The sequence below is a fragment of the Vitis vinifera genome, chromosome 14 (genome assembly GCF_030704535.1).
Source record: "Vitis vinifera cultivar Pinot Noir 40024 chromosome 14, ASM3070453v1".
NCBI classification, from domain to species: domain Eukaryota; kingdom Viridiplantae; phylum Streptophyta; class Magnoliopsida; order Vitales; family Vitaceae; genus Vitis; species Vitis vinifera.
The window spans coordinates 2,842,448-2,861,658 of record NC_081818.1 but is presented as its reverse complement, the minus strand read 5'-3'; the positions used below and the strand labels follow the sequence as shown (position 1 = coordinate 2,861,658).

The 19,211-nt window shown below is 34.2% G+C and overlaps 1 protein-coding gene across 5 annotated transcripts in view; it reads left to right on the top strand.

Annotated features, from left to right (window-relative positions):
- The first annotated feature begins 2,958 nt into the window (after positions 1 to 2,958).
- LOC100263126 (DNA polymerase zeta catalytic subunit) overlaps positions 2,959 to 19,211 on the top strand; it is a 37,024-nt gene continuing 20,771 nt past the window's right edge. For 2 of the 5 annotated variants that reach the window (XM_010661559.3, XM_010661558.3), the window contains exons 1-12: positions 2,959 to 3,152; positions 4,408 to 4,490; positions 4,743 to 4,800; positions 7,065 to 7,114; positions 7,247 to 7,359; positions 7,748 to 7,790; positions 10,511 to 10,579; positions 11,425 to 11,580; positions 11,695 to 11,866; positions 11,957 to 12,048; positions 12,135 to 12,569; positions 14,976 to 16,668. In XM_010661559.3, coding sequence (XP_010659861.1) covers positions 3,041 to 3,152; positions 4,408 to 4,490; positions 4,743 to 4,800; positions 7,065 to 7,114; positions 7,247 to 7,359; positions 7,748 to 7,790; positions 10,511 to 10,579; positions 11,425 to 11,580; positions 11,695 to 11,866; positions 11,957 to 12,048; positions 12,135 to 12,569; positions 14,976 to 16,668 — 3,076 coding nt within the window. In that variant the 5' untranslated portion in view covers positions 2,959 to 3,040. Of the gene's footprint in view, positions 3,153 to 4,407; positions 4,491 to 4,742; positions 4,801 to 7,064; positions 7,115 to 7,246; positions 7,360 to 7,381; positions 7,558 to 7,738; positions 7,791 to 10,510; positions 10,580 to 11,424; positions 11,581 to 11,694; positions 11,867 to 11,956; positions 12,049 to 12,134; positions 12,570 to 14,975; positions 16,669 to 19,211 lie in introns of those variants that run through there. The other 3 variants (XM_019225057.2, XM_010661561.2, XM_059742935.1) reach the window with 3 other exon arrangements.

Below are 19,211 nucleotides of genomic sequence, written 5' to 3'. Positions count from 1 at the left end.
ATTAAAAAAAAAAAGTTGAAACACTTCCTAGAATTAGTACTAAACACGTTCTAAGTGTTTTCTATAAGTGATTTTTCAAATTTTTAAAAGTGTTTATTAAATTTTGCTAAATACGGATTTTTTTTTTCAAAAAATACTTTTAGACTAACAATGCTTCGTAGAATCACTACTACATAGACTTTTAATTGATAGGTTGCTTTCCAATATGGTGTGGAAATGTATAAGTGAAACTAACATTTAGTTAATTTTGATTTTGATGATAACACAATAAGGTTTAGAACTAATAACTATATTTCAAGTGTGATTAGGCAAGAAGATTTCCAAAGTAACAATTACAAAGACAAAATCAAATCAAAAGAAAATCCATAAGAAGAAAAAGATTTCAAAGGGAAGTATTTTTCAAAACTTAAGTTTCATAAGATCTCTTTGTAATATTGTTGGTGGTTATTGGTGCATTAGGTTTTTCATGCATTACATTATTTATTTATGCAGCAAAATCATCTAAGAGTTATTTTGTTTTAATCTTTTAATTTTAGATGATTTTATGCTTTCAATTAAAACTTTGTGTCAAATGTTTTCCAAACCTATCTAAAAAGTCTTAAGTTGAAAAAAAATGGTTATTGAGCCAAAAACAGCTCAACCGGTTGAACTAGATGAAGAACCTATTGACTTATTCGGCTTAACCAATCGAGGGGTGCAAAAACCTTTTATATATTCTAGAACATTATTTCAACCGATCAAGTGACGGTCAAGGGGTGATCGAGGTCTAACGGTCACCTGTCATACACTAAATGCTAACGACTAGTGAATCGATCGAACTGGAGCTCGACCGAATGAACCCCCAAAGGCTAGTTTGACATTTTTTTTTTCCTCTATAAAAAGGCTTCAATTTTCATTGTTTTAAGAGTTTAACGTTCTTAAACATTTCTTGAATATATTTGAGCATTGGAAGAGTGTTTTTTTAGTGCACCACTGTTTTAAAACTTGCATGTCATTAGTGCACCATTCAATTATAGTTTTCTTGTATCATTTGAGCCTAAAGTTTTGTACTAGGATTTTGTGAGATTATTTCTTATTTTATTTATAAATCTTTAAGAGGAAGAATCTAAGCGTAAGGTATCACTTAGGGATTATCAAGTGTGGGGTATCACTTGAAGAGTTATTTAAGAGTGATGTATCTCTTGAAGATTATAAAGGGTGCTTGGTGTAACGACCCACATCCAACCGTGTAGATATTATCCGCTTTAGGCCGAAATGGCCCTCACGGCTTTAAAACACGTCTACATTGTTAAAAAGATATCATATTTATATAGCGCCAGGATCTCTTCTCTATTTAATATGGGACATCACAAACACCCCATTGTGCAGATATAATGTTCTCATTGTGTTCTATGAGATTATTGGGCTAAACAAATAGACATCTCTCATAGGGCTAAACAAATCCTCACATCAAAGTCAAGGATTGACTCTGATTCCATTTGTAATGATTCACACCCAACCATATAAATATTGTTCGTTCTAGGCTTCAAAGGGGCCCTTATGGCTTTAAAACACATTTATAAAGTTAAGAAGAACCTTTACATATATAAAGCCAGAAACTTTCTCCCCTATCCGATATGAGACGTCACAAACACCTCTTCATGCAGACATAACGTCCTCATTGTGTCTCATGGGATTGCGGGACCAATAGACAAACACTAATGGAGCTAAACAAATCCCCACACTGGGGTCAAGGATAAGCTTTGATACCATTTGTAACGACCTGCACCCAATTGTGTAAATATTGTTTGCTTTGGACCTAAAGGGGCCCTCACAACTTTAAAACACCTCTACTTTATTAAGAAGAGTCCATATTTATATAACATTAGAAACTTTCCCCCTTATCCGATATGAAATGTCACAAACACCCCCTATGTAGATACAACGTTCTCGTTATGTCCCATGGGATTATTGGGCCAAATAGACATATATGCCTCATAAGGCTAAACAAACCCCTACATCAGAGTCAAGGATCGACTTTGATTCCATTTGTAATGACCTGCACCAAACCATATAAATATTATCCACTCTAGGCCCAAAATAACCCTCATGACTTTAAAAACGCTTCTACAAGATTAAAGGGAACCTCTACATATATAACATTAAAAACTTTCTCCCCTATTTGATGTGGGATATCACAATTTGGAGCCATAAGTCTAAGATGGTGTATTGGAACCATAATCCAATTAAATTGTTTGAAGGCTTGGTTTGGAAGTCTTGAATTAGTAGAACCTCAAACTTAAGATTGAAGTTAGAGGAAAGTGAACGTAAGTTGGGTTGCGCCAAACCACTATACAAATCTTGTGTTTGCATTCTCTTTTCCCTATTCTTTTACTTTATATGCAATTGTCTTTGTATTGTTTTATTATATATTTATATATAATTGTCTTTTGCATTAACATATTTACAAAAAAAAACCATCACCTTATTCACCCCCTTTTAGGGTAACCTTAGGTTAAATTAACCCAATTTTTCTAACAGTATCACTTTGACAATAATTTTTATGTAAACTACCTAATTTTTTTTTTTACTAGTATTAAGTTATGAGTTTACACTAAAGAAACAAAGAAAAAATGGTAGATTTTTATGAAAAGGCATATAGGAATTTTGAATTAAAAATGATTTTTTAATCAATTATTTTATGCACAATTGTTAATTTTTTATTAAATATAAATTATTAAATTTTGTTAATTTTGATTTAATTACATCAATGAGTTTGGTTTTATGGGTGGTTTCTAAGTTTAACATTGAATTAATGATTAAAATTAAAGTTGACTTCATAGGAAAAAAATAATTATTTTATGTCAATTTATGAAAAAAATTAATTATTCAAGAAATTGCCGATGGCAGTTGAAGTAAAAGTCTTGAAGGTCCAGGGTCAGAAATGTCAAAACAAAGTGTACAGGAGAAGTTTTGCCCCTCCTCTGCAGTATAAAATCCGGAACTCAAAAACCAGAGCTGCAAAATTCGATGAATATTTTGTAAATTTCAGAGAAAATCGATGGAAAATTCACAGGACGATGCGAAGATTTTCAGCGTTCGAATCGTTTCGATGGATTACTATATGGCGCCTCCGATTCCAGACCTCGACATTTGTTACAGTAGCTTTCAAGGTAATGAGAGCAACCTCCAAACGACGTCGTTTGAATTGCTTTGGTTTTTGCAGAGTTGGAGTTGGAGTCTACTTGGTTGGTGAGGAAAAGGAAATGGAGGGTTGAATTTGAGAAATCAAGGGCTGAGGGTCAATCAAATTTGAGTGATAGAGCAGTTTGGCATTGATGTTTGAAGTTTTAATTTCTCGTGTTTTGCTTAGTTTTGTTGGAAATCGAAGCGAGGGTTAGGGTTTTGTTGAATATTTATCTATTCGAATTGTGTTTTTTGGTAGTGGAGTTCGACGAGTTCTTTGTTTGGGTCTGTTTCGTTGATGGAAAAAAGGAGGGAGAATAACAGGAGAATGAGGATTTGTATTTGAGTGAGCAGGTGCTCAAATAATTATAATAAAAAAAATTGAGTGTTACAAGAGTTTGGCATCGGTATTTATAGTGTTGTTTTCTTTCATTTTGCTTAGGCCTTCTCGGCAACCAAACGGAGGGTTTGGGTTTTATTTTGATCCCCATGTCTCTGTATTGTACTTTTGGTAGTAGAGTCTAATGAGTTCTTCGTTATTTGGTTGCCGAGAAAAAGGAGTTAAAAGAAAAAATATGGAAGTTTTGAGTTTGAGAAATCAAAGGCCTGAACTAATCAACTTTGATTAATAGAACAGTTTGGGATTGAAGTAAGAATCAGAATGTTGGGTTTTGAGAAATCACAGGCCTCAACGCATTAAATTGCAGCAGTAGAACATTTTAGTCTACATAAGTGCCAGAACCTTGGTTCTTTTATTTTGTCTCAGCTGTCTGCAAAACTGCAACCAAACACCTGGTTGGGTTCTACTTGATCTCTCTCTTATTCTGAATTAGTTTTATGGTAGTGGAGTCTGATGAGTTTCATCGGGTCCATTTGGTTGTTGAGAAAATGTAGGGAAAAGAAAAGAAGTTAATTTCTTTTTGTTACTTTCAGATTTTTCATTATCTGAAATTCAAGAGAACAAAAAAACCGACACTAATCATGCTTAATTTTAAAATAATTGAGCTACTTGAGGTGAGTGTTTCATTAGTAATAATAATAATAATAATAATAATAATAAATAAATAAATAAATAAATAAATAAATAAAACAGCATAAATATGCGATTTGAAATTCCTTTTATTTCTTTTCCTTGGTTTTCTCAGCATTAAACAGTTAAGGTTTTATTGCATTCAAACTGTCATCTTTCTATATGATAATACTTATTAAAAAATATTTATCATTGCTGGTGGAATTTTGAAGGTGGTATGGTGAAGGAAGTTCCTGTAATAAGGATTTATGGCTCTACTCCTGTGGGCCAGAAGACTTGCTTGCATGTTCATCGAGTAAGATCACTGCTCTATTTGTTTGAGATCGAAAGTTTTTGGGTTTCTCTGACATCTTAGTTTCAGAAATTGGATTTTTATAGATGCTTGCAAGCTGTTATGGGTTCAAGATTACTCATGCTCCATGACTGACCTTATAGTTCCACCACCCTTTTTTCGTATGCTACAATTGTGTTGTTAGATTATCTCCTCCATTCACTAATTTTGATTTGAAGCTTTCATGCTGAATTTTATGCCTATGATCTCGTGTAGGCTTTGCCCTATTTGTATGTGCCATGCACGGATCTAATGCCTCAGTCACCCCAAGAAGGTATTCTACATGTTTGGAGTTAGAGTATCATTACTTTTCCTTTTTTATGTTTTCTTTGCACCTACTGCTTGTGTTTGAGTATGTGCAATATTATGGAATGCTTATGCTTACTGTTCTTTAGTTTGATACTTTGGTCATTCTTGTATTATTGAGATTATTCTGCAGTGCTTATGATAGAAATGATTAAAAAATATTATTGTTTTGCATTTGTTTTGTGTACTGCCTTTTTGAGAAGATTTGTAGCTGAATGCACCCCAAAAGAGGGGGGTGCTGGTTGGTTTTGTGGCTGCCCTCTTCCCCATACATCCAAAATCTTTTGAAACTTCTAATTTTATTTCATTTAAATTTTGGCCCCAACAAATTGCATCTAACCCCCTTAAAATTAATTGAAACATTAATTCCTCTTTGTTTTAACCGACATAATAGTTATTGATAAACAAACTTTGATTATTAAATGTGGCACCTATAATAACTACAATGTTGCATGTACTCCATGACTATTTTTCAAATAAAAAATTCTTCTATTTCATTTAACTTGTTCTCTTTCTATTTTTTTTTCCTACAATAAATCTTTTATTTCTTTTAGAAAAACCTTACACATGCTTGTTTAATAGCAGAGATGAAACCTTTTTTTTTTTTTTCAAAAACATAAAACTAAAAGTTAGTAATTTTATTTTTATTTTTTATTTTTGTAACTTGTATTCAATTGAAAAATATTTCTAAAAATTGGTCATTTTTGGGGAATTTTACAGTATTATTTTTGCATTTTCTATTTTGAAAATGCAACACTGAAATAATTGAAAATGATCCAAAGACAAACAAAAAAGCATTTTCATTTTGAAAATGGAAATATTTTTTGAATTTTTTTTTTCATTTTGGTTACTAATCAGCCCCAAGACTTTGTCTCATTATGGTTTTACTGTGCATTCTTATTTGATAGATTTGAAGTACTAGTAGAAGAAATAAATCTAAATAAAAATTTTTCACGCTGACTTTAAACAGTAAACCCACCATATACGTTATTCCAACCCACCCTTATTTTCTTTTTGCATTTTCTCTTTTCTTGAAATTTTTAAAAATTTATTAATATGATATTCCATTTTTTCTTTAAAAGAGAAAAGAAGTAACTTTAGTGAGAAACTCTCACTTAGGCACTTTGATTTTGTCTGTGCCTCAGAAACTATAAAGCCCTATTTGGATTGACTTTTGAGAAGTGAAAAACTTTTTTTTTTTTTTTTGAAGTTCAATAATAGCTTTTTTACCTGTTTGACTAATTTTATTAAAGGAACTTATGACTTAAAATTTTTTAATGTTGCTTTTTGTAAAAGCTCTATTTTGATTTATGCAGGAAGTTATTTTATGTTCAATAAAATTTTAAACTATTAATATCGTACTTTGAAATATGATTTTGATTTTGGGTTCAATTTCCAACTAAAGCAAAAAATGGAAAGCTATCCAAAGCATGCTTGAAATATTTTCTTAAAAAATATAATTCTAGAAAAGAATTACTAATTTATATTAGCAAGGAATTGAAAAATCTCTAATTACAAAAATAAATTGCAAAGGTTTTAATAGAACTTTTTTTAGATTGGAAATATATGTTATTCTATATTTTATAAAATTTTGGATTATATTGCTACCTTGGCCCTTGCGAATGAATTTTTCTAGGTGTCTCTATGCTACATGAAGATGCTTTGTTTCCACAGTAGTTGTTGACTGGGACCTTGCATTATCATTATTAATATCAAATGTAGCTTTTGTTTTGCAACTGTTGAATTAATGTTTAGCAACACTGCCATAATATCAATTCTGTTTATGTGAGCCATACTCTCTTATTTGGTTAGATGCATTTGCTTGTCTCAATCTTCAATTGTTTGGATGGCCTAACTGTGACATGCATTTAATTTATTCTTATACTAAATAGATAAAACAGAATTTGGATATTACAACTTGTATTAATGCACTCTTGTTTGAATCTGGCCTGGAGAAATGCTATCATTTTCATTCATGTGTATGAACAACTGAACTCTATGTGAAGACATTTACTGCTTGTTGCAGTTTTTTGTGTTTCCTTTGCCTTGAGGATGCAGCACATAGTGCTGATATTCAACAAATAATCTAAGTATTCAGTTAAGATTATTATGATTGGTGATTATGCTTACTGTTTTAATTTGGATGCCAATTATACACTATGGTCCTTTTCATCTAGTTAAATAGTTTTACACTGTGTGTCTTTTAAATATGACTTTCTTTGTACTTTGCAGCTGATACATACACACATGCTGTATCTCTTGGTGTTGAGAAAGCCTTGAAGGTATGCTTGGTTCAATCATTTTGAGTTGTGAGTTATGTCATGAATGGTGCTTCTGACTTTGTGGCGCTTTCCTCTTACATGGCTGCTTCCACTGACATGATGTGAATGTATTTTTGGTCTGAACTTCAACAGCTTAAAGGTAATGCTGGTTCAAAACGACAACATGTGCATGGCTGCAGCCTTGTTCGGGCAAAAAACTTTTATGGTTACCATTCGTCAGAGGAGCTATTTGTGAAAATATATCTGTATCCAAATACCAGATTATTTTACCAATATGTTTTTCTGATTTTGTTTGTTTGTTTGGTGGTTGTTGTTGTTGTGTGCGGGTGTGTGTTTTTTGTGGTGCCTTGAACCAGGTGGATAGAAGCTTAAGTTGTTGCCACATTTGTTTTCATTTTGCTCTGGCAGTTTCTCAAAACTAACAGACCAACATTTGAGAATTGGTAATATGGCTAGTCACTAATCCCTTGATATCTTCCTAAAATGTCAGTAATCTACACTTCTACTAGAAAGATAATACTGATTATCTAATAATTGTTAAAAAGTTCTAGGAATTATTTCTTTGTTGTTTTTGTTCTTTTAACTTTGATATTATTGTGGTTGTGCTATAATATACCTTGACAGAAATATAAGCTACCATCCGCATGATGTCTCTCGTGCTGCTAATCTTCTTCTGGTACAGATTCCTGAACCTCTTATTTCTGTTACATTCTTGTTTTGAAATCATTTTGTAGTTATCTTTGAACTTCACATTCCTATATCATTATACTCTTTGGCTAGCGTGATGAATCTTAGTTTGTGGCTCCTCAATTTTTTTTTTAACATGTTTTAAGGTAATTACACTTTCATTCCCCTCAATTATGTCCTGTTTTGAATTTGATTTATGGATGCAAGCATGACTGTTGGCATAAAGTGATTTCCTGGAAAAAAAAAAAATTTGATCATTGAAGAAGGTTTCTTTCTTGAGAAAATTTATAACAGGAGTGGAAATTTAGTATGGTCGAGAAAACAACAAACCTATCTTCTTACATAACCACAGATTCTGAAAACAGACCCACTTGCCAATGCTATATAGACAGTGAAATTCTATTCACCTTCTTCCTGTATCTGATTTCTGCAACACATTCTGAGGCCGAAATAAAATGAAAAAGAAGGCAAAAACAATTTGCAGCATCAAGAGCAAAAACAAATACAAGAAATAAATTAAATAAAGACAAATAAAAGCAACTCAAGCGTTATTTTTGTTCTTTACAAGCTTTTTAGTAATGGATGCTGTTTGTTTTTGGAATATTTCTGTTTCCTAGTCCCTTGTATTTATATATTTGTTAGTGAAGAAATCTGGGAGGAGGGAGGGTGGGGGAGAACCTTGACAGTCTGGCCATGGGTGCCCCAGTTGCAAGATGACTCGTTATTGTTAAACTATAAACGTGAAGGCTAGTTTTGACATTTACAAGAATACAATATTTTTTAATAGTTTAAGCGTATAATGTCCATTTCTCACTTTTTGTTGATGGTGTCTATTCCCCTGAAAGTTCAGGTTGGGTATTTGATGTGTTTTAGAGTTTAAGGGGACAAGTTTCAGAACTTAATAATCCAGAGGTGAAAGCAAAAGTATAATTTACTCCACATACTTGATTTTGAGAATACAGTTTGCACTTTCCACTCATGGTTCGGCATCTTTTGCCTCCTGAAATTAAATTAATACATGACATAGTTGATCACTGTTAGAAATAAGGAAGTGTTTCTTGTGTATCATAATAAAGTTACAGTGCCTTCTAGTACTTTCTATATATTTTTCTTACCTATTAAAAATAAATTGGGATGTTTCTACCATGTAAGCATGATGCTTTTGTCATTTTCTTTTTAATCTTTTAAGTGCAAATATTGTTAATGACAGGCCTTCAATCAATTATTGTTAGTGACAGGTCTTCTATCAATCTTACTGTGCAATAAGGCTAATTTGCCCAGCTCTAGAAAATGTTGTTCATAGATTTTTTTTTTTTTTTTTTTATCTAATAATATAGGTTCCATGAATAGGAGGCAGATGTAATGTTTAGACGATGGGTGCAGTCAGTGTGTGGTTGGAAAGATATGTAACACTCGTTTTTCCAGCCGCACACTGACCACTACATCTCTTAGCCAAACTTTGTTTCCTAGCTCATTCAGGTTGAGCTGTTTCCATCTGCCTTGAGGCGTTATTTCATTTGTGCAGTTTCTTGGTTGTCGAGAGAAGAGCGTGTTTATCCCCTTCTTCTTGTGTTATACTGGAAGGAGAGGAGAGGAGAGGAGAGGAGAGAGGGGTTTTTTTCAAGGGAAATTTCCTGTTTCAGGATGCTAGGTTGGTTTGAAGGGGAAGTGCATCTGTGTTCTTTAGAGCATCCTTCTTCTTGCTTGAGTTGTTGTTTCTCTGTTATCATGCTTCATCATTCGTATAAAGAGTTTAGTATTATTTCTTTTACTTTTCGATGCATTTGAGCCCTTGTGATTCAAGCATCTAGGTTTAAACTCTCTCACACACATGCACACTCATATGGAGGTAGACAAGCGCTATGTTTTTTTTCCCCCCAGACAAATGGAGGGATGGAGGCTCCTTGGATTTGGTTTACTTCTTCTCTTCTTTTGGCCTCTGTTACTGAAGCTTCTACGGGTACTATTTTGAGCCTATATTCTACTAGTCCGGAACCTTGTTTGCTAGTCTGAAAGATTAAGTGAAGAGACTTTTGATCAGTTATTGCCTTTATGTGGTTCAACAATGCTAAACTTTTAATGGGTATTCTATCTGCAGAAGGAGATTTGGCGATCATTATTTCTTGGTTTCTAATAGGGAGAGAGATTAGTGGAAATGCAATGAATGACTTTGCTAAGTTTTGATTCTACTAGAGAATTAGCATGCTATTTTTCCTGACTTAAGCTGTGCAGTTTGTTTGTTTGGTTTGTTTTCTGTGGAGCAATATTTACATACTTTTCTCTTTTGATCAGCCACCTATTATGGAAGGGGTCCTTGCTCTTGTCTATAATTACCCTCTTAGTGCAATGGATTTGTCATATCTGATAAAAGAAAGTTTACATGCATGCATATATAAACATTCAGGAGAGCCTAGCTTGTGACTGCAATTATCAAAATTGTTTCTGAGTCCTTTCTATTCCCTCGCTTTATGAGGAAAATTTTTGAGTTTATGGAACTCAAATCTTCTTTTCCATATTACCTTCAATTCTTATGGATCTAAGTGTGGTTGATTTCCAGTTAATAAAATGATGACTACTTTTTGTATATATGCATATCTATTTTCATTTTATGGATTACATAAATATTGTGTTGTTTCTTTTGTTTTTTCTTTAATAGATACATAGCATTGTGTTGTTTTTTGCATGGTAGATGACACACTTGTTTTGCAGGGAGGTTCAGTTCTTGATAAAAGTTTACAGCCCCATGAATCACATATTCCCTTTCTTCTCCAATTTCTGGTAAACAATTCTTAACCTGTGATGGGATCTTTCTTGTGGTTTGAGATGGTGGGATTTTTATTCCCATGTTCTGGAATTAGAATTGTATTAACTCATTTACCAGCATACCCTAATAACCTATCTTAAATATAAGATTATAATAATGTTGCAAATACCATAGTTTGAAGATCTCTTTTCTTTTATAAATTTTTGTAATTTTTAGTTTTCTTCTATCATCATTGAATAGTTATTCACAGAACTTTTATTTACATTGGGTTTGATTGTAAATCAATATTTTTTAGATTTAAAACTTTTTAAGCAATTTTTTTGGCTCAAATTATAGGTATTTTTGCATTGGAGAATCAATCCAAAAATTTTGTATTGACTAAATTATTTTCCTCAAAAAAAGATATATAAATATCAAATTCCTTATTATTTAAAAATTAATCAAAACTTCAATCTCTATACAAACTAAACATAAAAATGGCAGTTGCTTTCTAATTGGATTCCTGCATTTCATACATCAAAATGGAAATGATAGATTCTTGGGATACCAATCCTTGGGATTTATACCAAGGTGTTTTATTCTCATTCCCTTGATTGCTTGAACCAAGAGGAGTGTTAGTGCATATGAGAGGCGGTTTCTGAATTGCACTCGTTCTTTATTAAAATGACTTTGTTTGATAATGGTAGAAATCCAGGGTAACTTGGTTAGTTTGATTTCTGCTAGTTTTATATTATGCCCTGTTCAGACTGACACTTTGCTGGCCTTGTCATTTTGTTCTGTCAGTTCTGCATTTAGCACAACTGTTGCACTTTCAGAGCTCTTGCTTTTTGTTTAACATTTTTGTGCTGAATAATGTTAGATTGACTACAACTTGTATGGGATGGGTCATCTACATCTATCGAAGATGAAATTTCGTCATCCAGTACCTGATGTTTTCTCCTCAAGGAAAGTTAATTATAATGGCCAACAAAAACTGGAGCCAGATGACTTTGCTTGCATATCTGCTCATTTGCAGGTCACCTTTTCTTTCCCTCTTTTTATGTTCCAGAAGTCTTTGGGATCAATCTGAATTGCCTTTGATGCTTTCAATTTCATAATAATTTTGTATGATGTTGGTACTTCTTATTAGGCAGATTCAAGTGGTGACACATGTTTAAGTTCACCAGTTTGGATATCTTCCACAATTCCAGGTGGTTGGATGTGGCAATTTTCTAGTCAACTAGATGCTTCACCAGGTCAGGGCATTTGCAGCCCTAAGCGTCAAAGTACCTGTGAGCTTGAGGGAGATGCTATTGTAGAAGGTTTGTTTGCATTCATAGCAGTGTTTGTCAGATATCTGGTATTGTCTTCATGATTTCCTCGCTAAATTGGTTTTTTTTGGTGCCCAACAGAGATTCTTAATCAGCAGTTTAAATTGTACTCATCCCTTTCACAAACCCATTCAGATGTGAAAATGGTCCGGTCACTGATACCAATTTGGGAGGTATGCTTTCATCTGATCTATGTATATGATTTAAAAATTTATGTTCTTTGCCATTCCCTTGTTGAAGTTTACATTCATTGCCTTAGGAGGAGTTTGAAAGGACTGGAATGCATGAGGTGGCAATGCCTCCTGATCCTGGCAAACCACTGCCAGAAGATGTTTTGAGAAGTCTCTCACATGGGCTTGAATTTGAGAACAAACTTGGAGAGTTGTGTAATCAAGCAGGTGACTCTTTGGCTTTTACTCCATTGGAGAAAGATGAGAGGTTTATGCAGTCAATAACATCTTCAGCTGATGAGAGAAATTTAGTTGGAGATGTACTTGTTCGCCCTAATGACAATGATGGAGAGCCTTCAAAGTGTTTCAAAGATCAAAATAAGAACATTTCTCCAGTATCACAAGGTTCATTGTGTGAAGAAGATGATGATGCAATACCCAGTGAAGGCAGGGGTATGTGTCTACAACAATTGTCGGTTGACGAAAGGCAAAGATCTGAAAATATTGGACCATCAGGTCTGAAGGTAACCCATCATGATCTTTGTGTTTCATTCTCTTTTTTTTGATAGACTGTTTCATTCTCAATATTGATGTTCTTTACTCCTAGCTAATTGTTTTCTCAGTGTCATAATTTACCTAGAAGTTTGGCTTATTTATGGTCTTGTAAAGTGAGGGCTACCATGTGGTGTGTCAAATTACTTTATTCCCTTTATTTTATACTGATTTAATACCAAGCTAGTGATCCACTTTGTTTTGTGATGTTCCTTTTGCATTTTTTACAAGTTCACCCAAAATGTGTGTGGGCCCAAGGTTTTCCAAAAGGCAAGTGATCAAATGTTTTGATAATGACAAAAAGAAAAAAGGATTAAGGACTAATAATTGGAAATGAAGCCTATGCAAGTTTATTGCATTTCAAAATCAAAGGTGCTTTGTTCAAGAGGATAATGAAAATCATGTCAAGGCATCAAGACCAGGGCATTAATCTTTTATTTTTATTTTGATCTCTTATAAGGGTTGGGAAAGGGTGCACACTAAAAGATGATCTATCACTTCAAACTTTTCCTTGTGTCAAAGAATGGTTCATAAAAATTATCCCTTGATGAAAACCTTTTTCTTAAGAACCATTTATGAAATTGTTTTGAAAGCTGAGGTATTTCTAACTTGGATAACTTAAAAAGGGTTTAGCTTGTTAAAATTTGTTTGGAAGCTTTTCAAAATTTTGGAGCACTCAACAGCATTGTCGACTGCGTGGTCGAGCGAGTGCCCTGATGCATTGTTTTCCTCATTCAAAAGCCTGCAGAAAGTTATGGATAGCTTGCCGGCTCGACTGGGCGGTCAATCAACAGCACCCGTGTCTCTTGCAATGGTTACCTATTATGAAATAAATGCTGCAATGGCTACCTAGCTTGTTGATCAGGCGGTTGACTGAACCAACCAACCTTTGACTCTAACAGCTAGTTGCCTCCCAATGCTATATGAAAGATCCTTATTTCACATTAACGAGTCTTCACCAACCTGTTATTGATTGCTATTCATTGTGACATGTCAAAATCATTTGAAGGTGTGCTTTTACTTCAACTTGAAGTCTTCTTGAGTGCACCTTTACTTCCTAGCCATTTATTGACTTGTATTAAATTTGCTCAAGTTTGAGGTTGAGTTAAATCACCTTGAAGTGATTAAAATTTTCTATTATTTGAGAAAAGTGTGACAGTGTATAGGAGTTGAGGGATACTCCTTGGAGAAGTGTGAAGGTCCATTGGAACCTAAAAATCCAATTGTACTCATTAAAGGCTTGGGTTGAAGCCTTGAAGAATGGTGGAACTCTCACTCGGAAAAGTGCTTAAGGAGATTGGATGTAGGCGGGTGGTTGCTAAACCATTATAAGCCTTCATGCAATTGCTCTCTCTACATTCTTTACATTTATCTCTTATATAAATTGTTTTTGTTTTAAAGTTTTAAAAGTGATCAACACCCAATTTTAAAAGTTTTAAGTTATTTTCACAATGTTGATCAATATGATATTTTTTTTTTTCCCTTTTTTTCTGACTAAGTGGTATTTAATCATTATTTGATGTTTCTATAAATACCTTCCTATATCAAATCAGGAACAACCTACCTAATGATATTTTGTTGGATAAACTATTGGATGTTTGCTCATGTAAAGATGGTCCCTCGTCTTTTTGGAATTTATCTACAATTATGTGTGGTTTTCATTGCCGGATGCTCTTTGTTGGTGAAGTAGTTAGGCAACAAACAATGGTCCAGCATGTGGCACAGTTGTTTTCATATAACTGCTGTTGATGTTGAGCTTTATTGTGGCATCAGTGAGTTTATAGTTCTTTATAAAGTAAGCAATATAAAATCAAAAGGCTGAAATAAAGCATGATTAAGTCGACATATCAGCACCCTCCACCCACACAAGAAGGTGATTTAAGATCATTTGCTTCAGTTTAAGAGATGGAGGTTCCTCTGCCTCAGATGTGCACTGTTTTGCTTTTTCCAAAGAGGTGTCATACCTTCCTTATCAAAAAGCTCCCCTGCTACCTGAAAGCAGACCACCAAGTTCCTGTAGAGAATGTTGTCACCTTTTGGTAATGGAGTTTGGCAACAGTGAAGAGGAAAAGGTCATTCCTTAGTGAATCTAATGAAGTTTATTTTATGTCATGGTTGATTGTTGAAGTTATTATCTTCAACTATGGCAGCAACATAGTCTTTAATTACTTGACCTGTTCTTATCTCTTCTTTTTCTATATTTTATTTTATACTTTTCCCACTCCTATAAGTTTATCCTTGAACCCTAAATGATTGAAGCCCTAGTCCATCTATTTGATTGGAAACAACTATCCTAATGATTTCCTTTTCTCTATTATGTTTGGCCATATTATAGTCTCATTACTCAAGCATTTTGAAAGATTATTTATTTTTTTCAGGTTGCAGATAATGAAGCCCTGGGGCTACTAAGCTGGCTTGCCTCTTCTCAGGCTGCAGAAGATATAAACTCTGACGATGAACTTGTTTGTCAGACCATTCTGAGTCCATTGTTGCCCACAGTAACTATTGATAAGGTGTTGGAGAAAGCCAATATGGATTATGAGAATGAATCCCAACAAGAGTGTCAGGACATTCTTGATTCAGTTGAGGATTTAGCTGACTTTAAGGGTTTAAAGGAGAGAGCCTCTTGTTCCACAGATCATAGCCATTCACCTCAAACTTCATTAGAGAAAATGATCCCCCAAGTGGATGGTTCTGGTGATGATCCTAATGATTGTTCAGGTAATTCATCTGAAACAGAGATGAAAAGTGAGACTAAGAGGTTTTCTCAGCACCAGGTCCTTCAAGATACTGGTGCAAGTTTCTCTAATAAGCATAAAAGGAACCAGTCTTTATGGGGCTCTTTACCTTTAACAACAACTCAAAAGGTGAATGATAACTTAAAATCTGTCAGTTTGAACATGGCCAAGAAAGATGCCAGTGAAGTTAAAGACGGTGCAGATAAAAGTTTCTTGGCCAGAAATGAGGAAGAAAAATGTTGTGAGGCTTTATGCAATGTGAGAACAGATGTCAATGATTTAAAAGAAGCAAGTACTTTAGTTGGATGCTCTATGCGGGACTTGATGAGGAGAAAAAGATGCCACCGGGTTGAGCCATCTGAATGTGTGATTCATACTAAAAAGGTTCTTTCAGAAAAGGAACTGAAAGATGTTTCATTTCTTCACCCAAAACAGTTTCATGCATTGCAGGACAATGGGCATCACATGAGGCCTTCTCAGTCTCCCAACTTCTGGCCTTCATCTACCCATCAGCAAATAGATTTTCAAGAGGCTTGTGATTTTAACTCTGACTATTCTGCCTGTTCTATGTATGGTAAATTACCTAGTTTTTCCAGCACTGATGGCTCATTGCTCATCAATATATCGAAGGATGTACAATTTGATCATTGCGGGAGACGGGATGATGAGGTTGGCACAGAAGCAACTGCTGGATCCAGAAACTTCACTATTACAGGTCACTCTCAAATGAACACTGGTACAAAAGAATCACTGCAGCCTTTTAACACTGAGGTGCGAGATTCTGCAGCTTCCATGGTCGATTTTGAATTTTCTAATTGCAAAGAGTATGCTTGCAAACCTGATCCTTCAACTGATGTTCAGTTTTTGAAGTTTGATACTGGTGATAAACATTTTGTTGATGAGAGATTGAAGCAAACTAAAGCATCTGCTTCAAGCTGTTTGTCAAATTCACCTTTTGAACATGAAATGGTATGTCGAGATGGGTACACTTGCAAAAGTGGCCGTGACTGCAGGACCTCCATTGAGTGTTTGCCTGAAATATCTTCTGAGAATCTTGAAGGTTGGGATGGTGCTACTGGCACAACACTTTCACAATTTAAGAATTGTGGTGGTGGAGATTGGGGAAATGATGCTGGCTTGTCTGGGACTCACAATTTAGTATCCACAGTTGTCAACATGGAAGCAAAACCTGTGGAACTTATTGGCATGACCTTCCACCAGAAGCCTCCCACTGTAGACTGGACGGATGGGACTTTTGATAATGCCTTGTTGTCACCTGCTATCCCCAATTGCTCTTCTCTTGAGAATGAGGAAAGTTGTAAAGGGAAATCAGGTCAGAATTCCAATTGCCTTGAATTGTATGCTACAACCCATGTGTGCTTTTTTTTTTCTTTCCTAAGCTTGGAACCTGCTTAAACCTGCTCTAATCTTGATTGGTATAGGAGGTATAGGTTTGTGTTTCCCCTGCCTTTAAGATTCCATGTTTGTCATCTCCAGCCTTGTATTTTCTTGATTATTGCATGGCATTAGATTGCCTTGAAGGGTAAGAAATCAGGGCCAGAGACTTATGGTTTAGAGATGATATTGGACTATGGTATGTGAAGTGCCTTTGGAGTTGCGACTATTGCTTAAAATTATACTGTTTTGGAAGATTAAATAAGAGAGTGTCATGAAGAAATGGATGCTGCATTTAACAGAATGCTAGAACATAAAGGGTCTTTTTTTTTTTTTCCTTTTTAATGTCATGATTTTCGTATGAACCATGAAAATGTGTTGTTAGGAACAGTATTTGGGAGAATGGTAGTTTTTTTTCTTCTTAAATTTTATTGTTTTATTATTTTTTTTATCAAAAACAAAACATATTCATTAAAATGTATAAAAGTACAAGTGAAAAGTGAGAAATCCTTCCCAAATTTACAAAATCTAATAAAAAACAGAGCTAGAGAAACACACTCTAATAGACATCAAAATGGTATAGTGGGAGACAATATACTGACTCGACATTCCTTAGGGGTTTGTGCAAACTCCTACAAAAAGTTCCCTTGGCATTGTTCCTCTATTTGCTATTTTAACTCTTTTGATCTACATATCAAAATCTAGTCAAGTTGTATAATATTGTGAGGAATGCCCTTGAAAACTATAGTAGAGACCCCAAAAGAGGAATATAAATAAATTTGATTCTATATCATCCATCTCTATCGCTCTCTATTTGTCCTTAAAAATCCTTGCATTTCTTTCTCGTCATACTATCCAAATCACTATAAAACGAGCGATATGTCATAGAACTTTTCCTCTAATAGTACTCCCCAAACCTCTAAAAGAAATGGTCATTATGTCATTGATACTTCTAGAACGAACCCAATTCAATCTAGCGAGTCTAAATAGCTTGTGCCATAATGCCAAAGTCATTGGATAGTGTAAAAGAAAGTGATTAAATCCATTCTCCACTTCCTATACACAAAGTGCAATGATCCAAAGTAAAGGCTTTGAAAGGTCTTATGACTTGAAGAAAGTCATTGGTATTAACCCTCTTGTTGGCCACTAACCAAAGTAAATGTCTTGACATTTGATGAGATTTGATTTCATATGAATTTTGTTGGAGAGAAAAAACTAAAGTTGATTGATTAGATAAGGCTAAGAGGAATGATTTGACCGTAAATAAGTGTGAAGATGATAATGACCAAACTCTCACATCTAGGAAGACAATAATAGATTTTCACAAGGGAGAATGAATATGAGACTTTCAAGATCCTTTATCTCTAAATCAATAAGATTTCAACAAAAGTTAAAGTTCCAAGTTAAAGGAGAAGAGAAGTCGAGGATAGATGAAACATAAGAACTTCTAATTGATGTAACTTTATAAAGATTAGGAAATTGAGAGCTTAAAGGTTGTTCCATCCACCACATCTGCCCAAAAAACAGATTTTGAAGAAATTTAAGGTAGAAAAAAACTTCTTTTTCTCTATTATTCAAATTGATTATACCACTGATATTTATGCATGAATGGCTGAGGCCATCTATCTTAGAAAAGAAATCTAATCCTTGATTTCAGGAGATAAAGTCTCTCATAAAATCAGGGAATAAGTTGGAATAGGAAATACAACTATACCACAGCTGTGACACAACTAGAACACAGCTGTAACACAACTGTAGCTGTAACACAGCTGTTAATACAATTGTACATTCCGGATTTCCACATTCCCCCTCAAACTAGGTTGTAAATGTTGATCATTCCTAACTTGGATCTCAAGTTTTCCAAGTTGGAAATAGAAAGTGCCTTGGTAAGGATGCTTGTTGTTTGGAGAGCTGTTGGAGTGTAAACCAATGAAATTGTTCCTTTTTCTATCTTCTCATTGATAAAATGGCGATTTATTTCCACATACTTTGTCTAATCATGATGAACCTTGTTCTTAGCGATACTTGCGACAACTTGACTATCACAAAACATTTTCATAGAATCTTTTACTGGAATTTTCAGCTCATTTAGAAGTCTCTTTAACCACATTCCTTCACAAATTCCATGTGCTATAACTCTAAATTCTGTTTTTGTGTTGCTCCAAGCTACAACAAACCGTTTCTTGTTTTGCCAAGTAACCAAATTCCTCTATACATAGGTGCAATATCTTGAGGTTGATCTTTAGTAAGTTATGGAACCAACCTAGTCTTCATCTGAAAAAATCTCAATGTTTCTCTTCTATGTTCTTTTGAAATAGAGTCCTTTTCCTAAAGTCATTTTGAGATATCTTAGAATACGATACACAACTTTCATATGTTCCTCAATTGGATTGTTCATGACTTGATTAACCACGCTGATTGAAAAAGTAATGTTTGGTCTTGTGTAAGAGAGATGGATGATTTTCCCCACAAGTCTTTGAT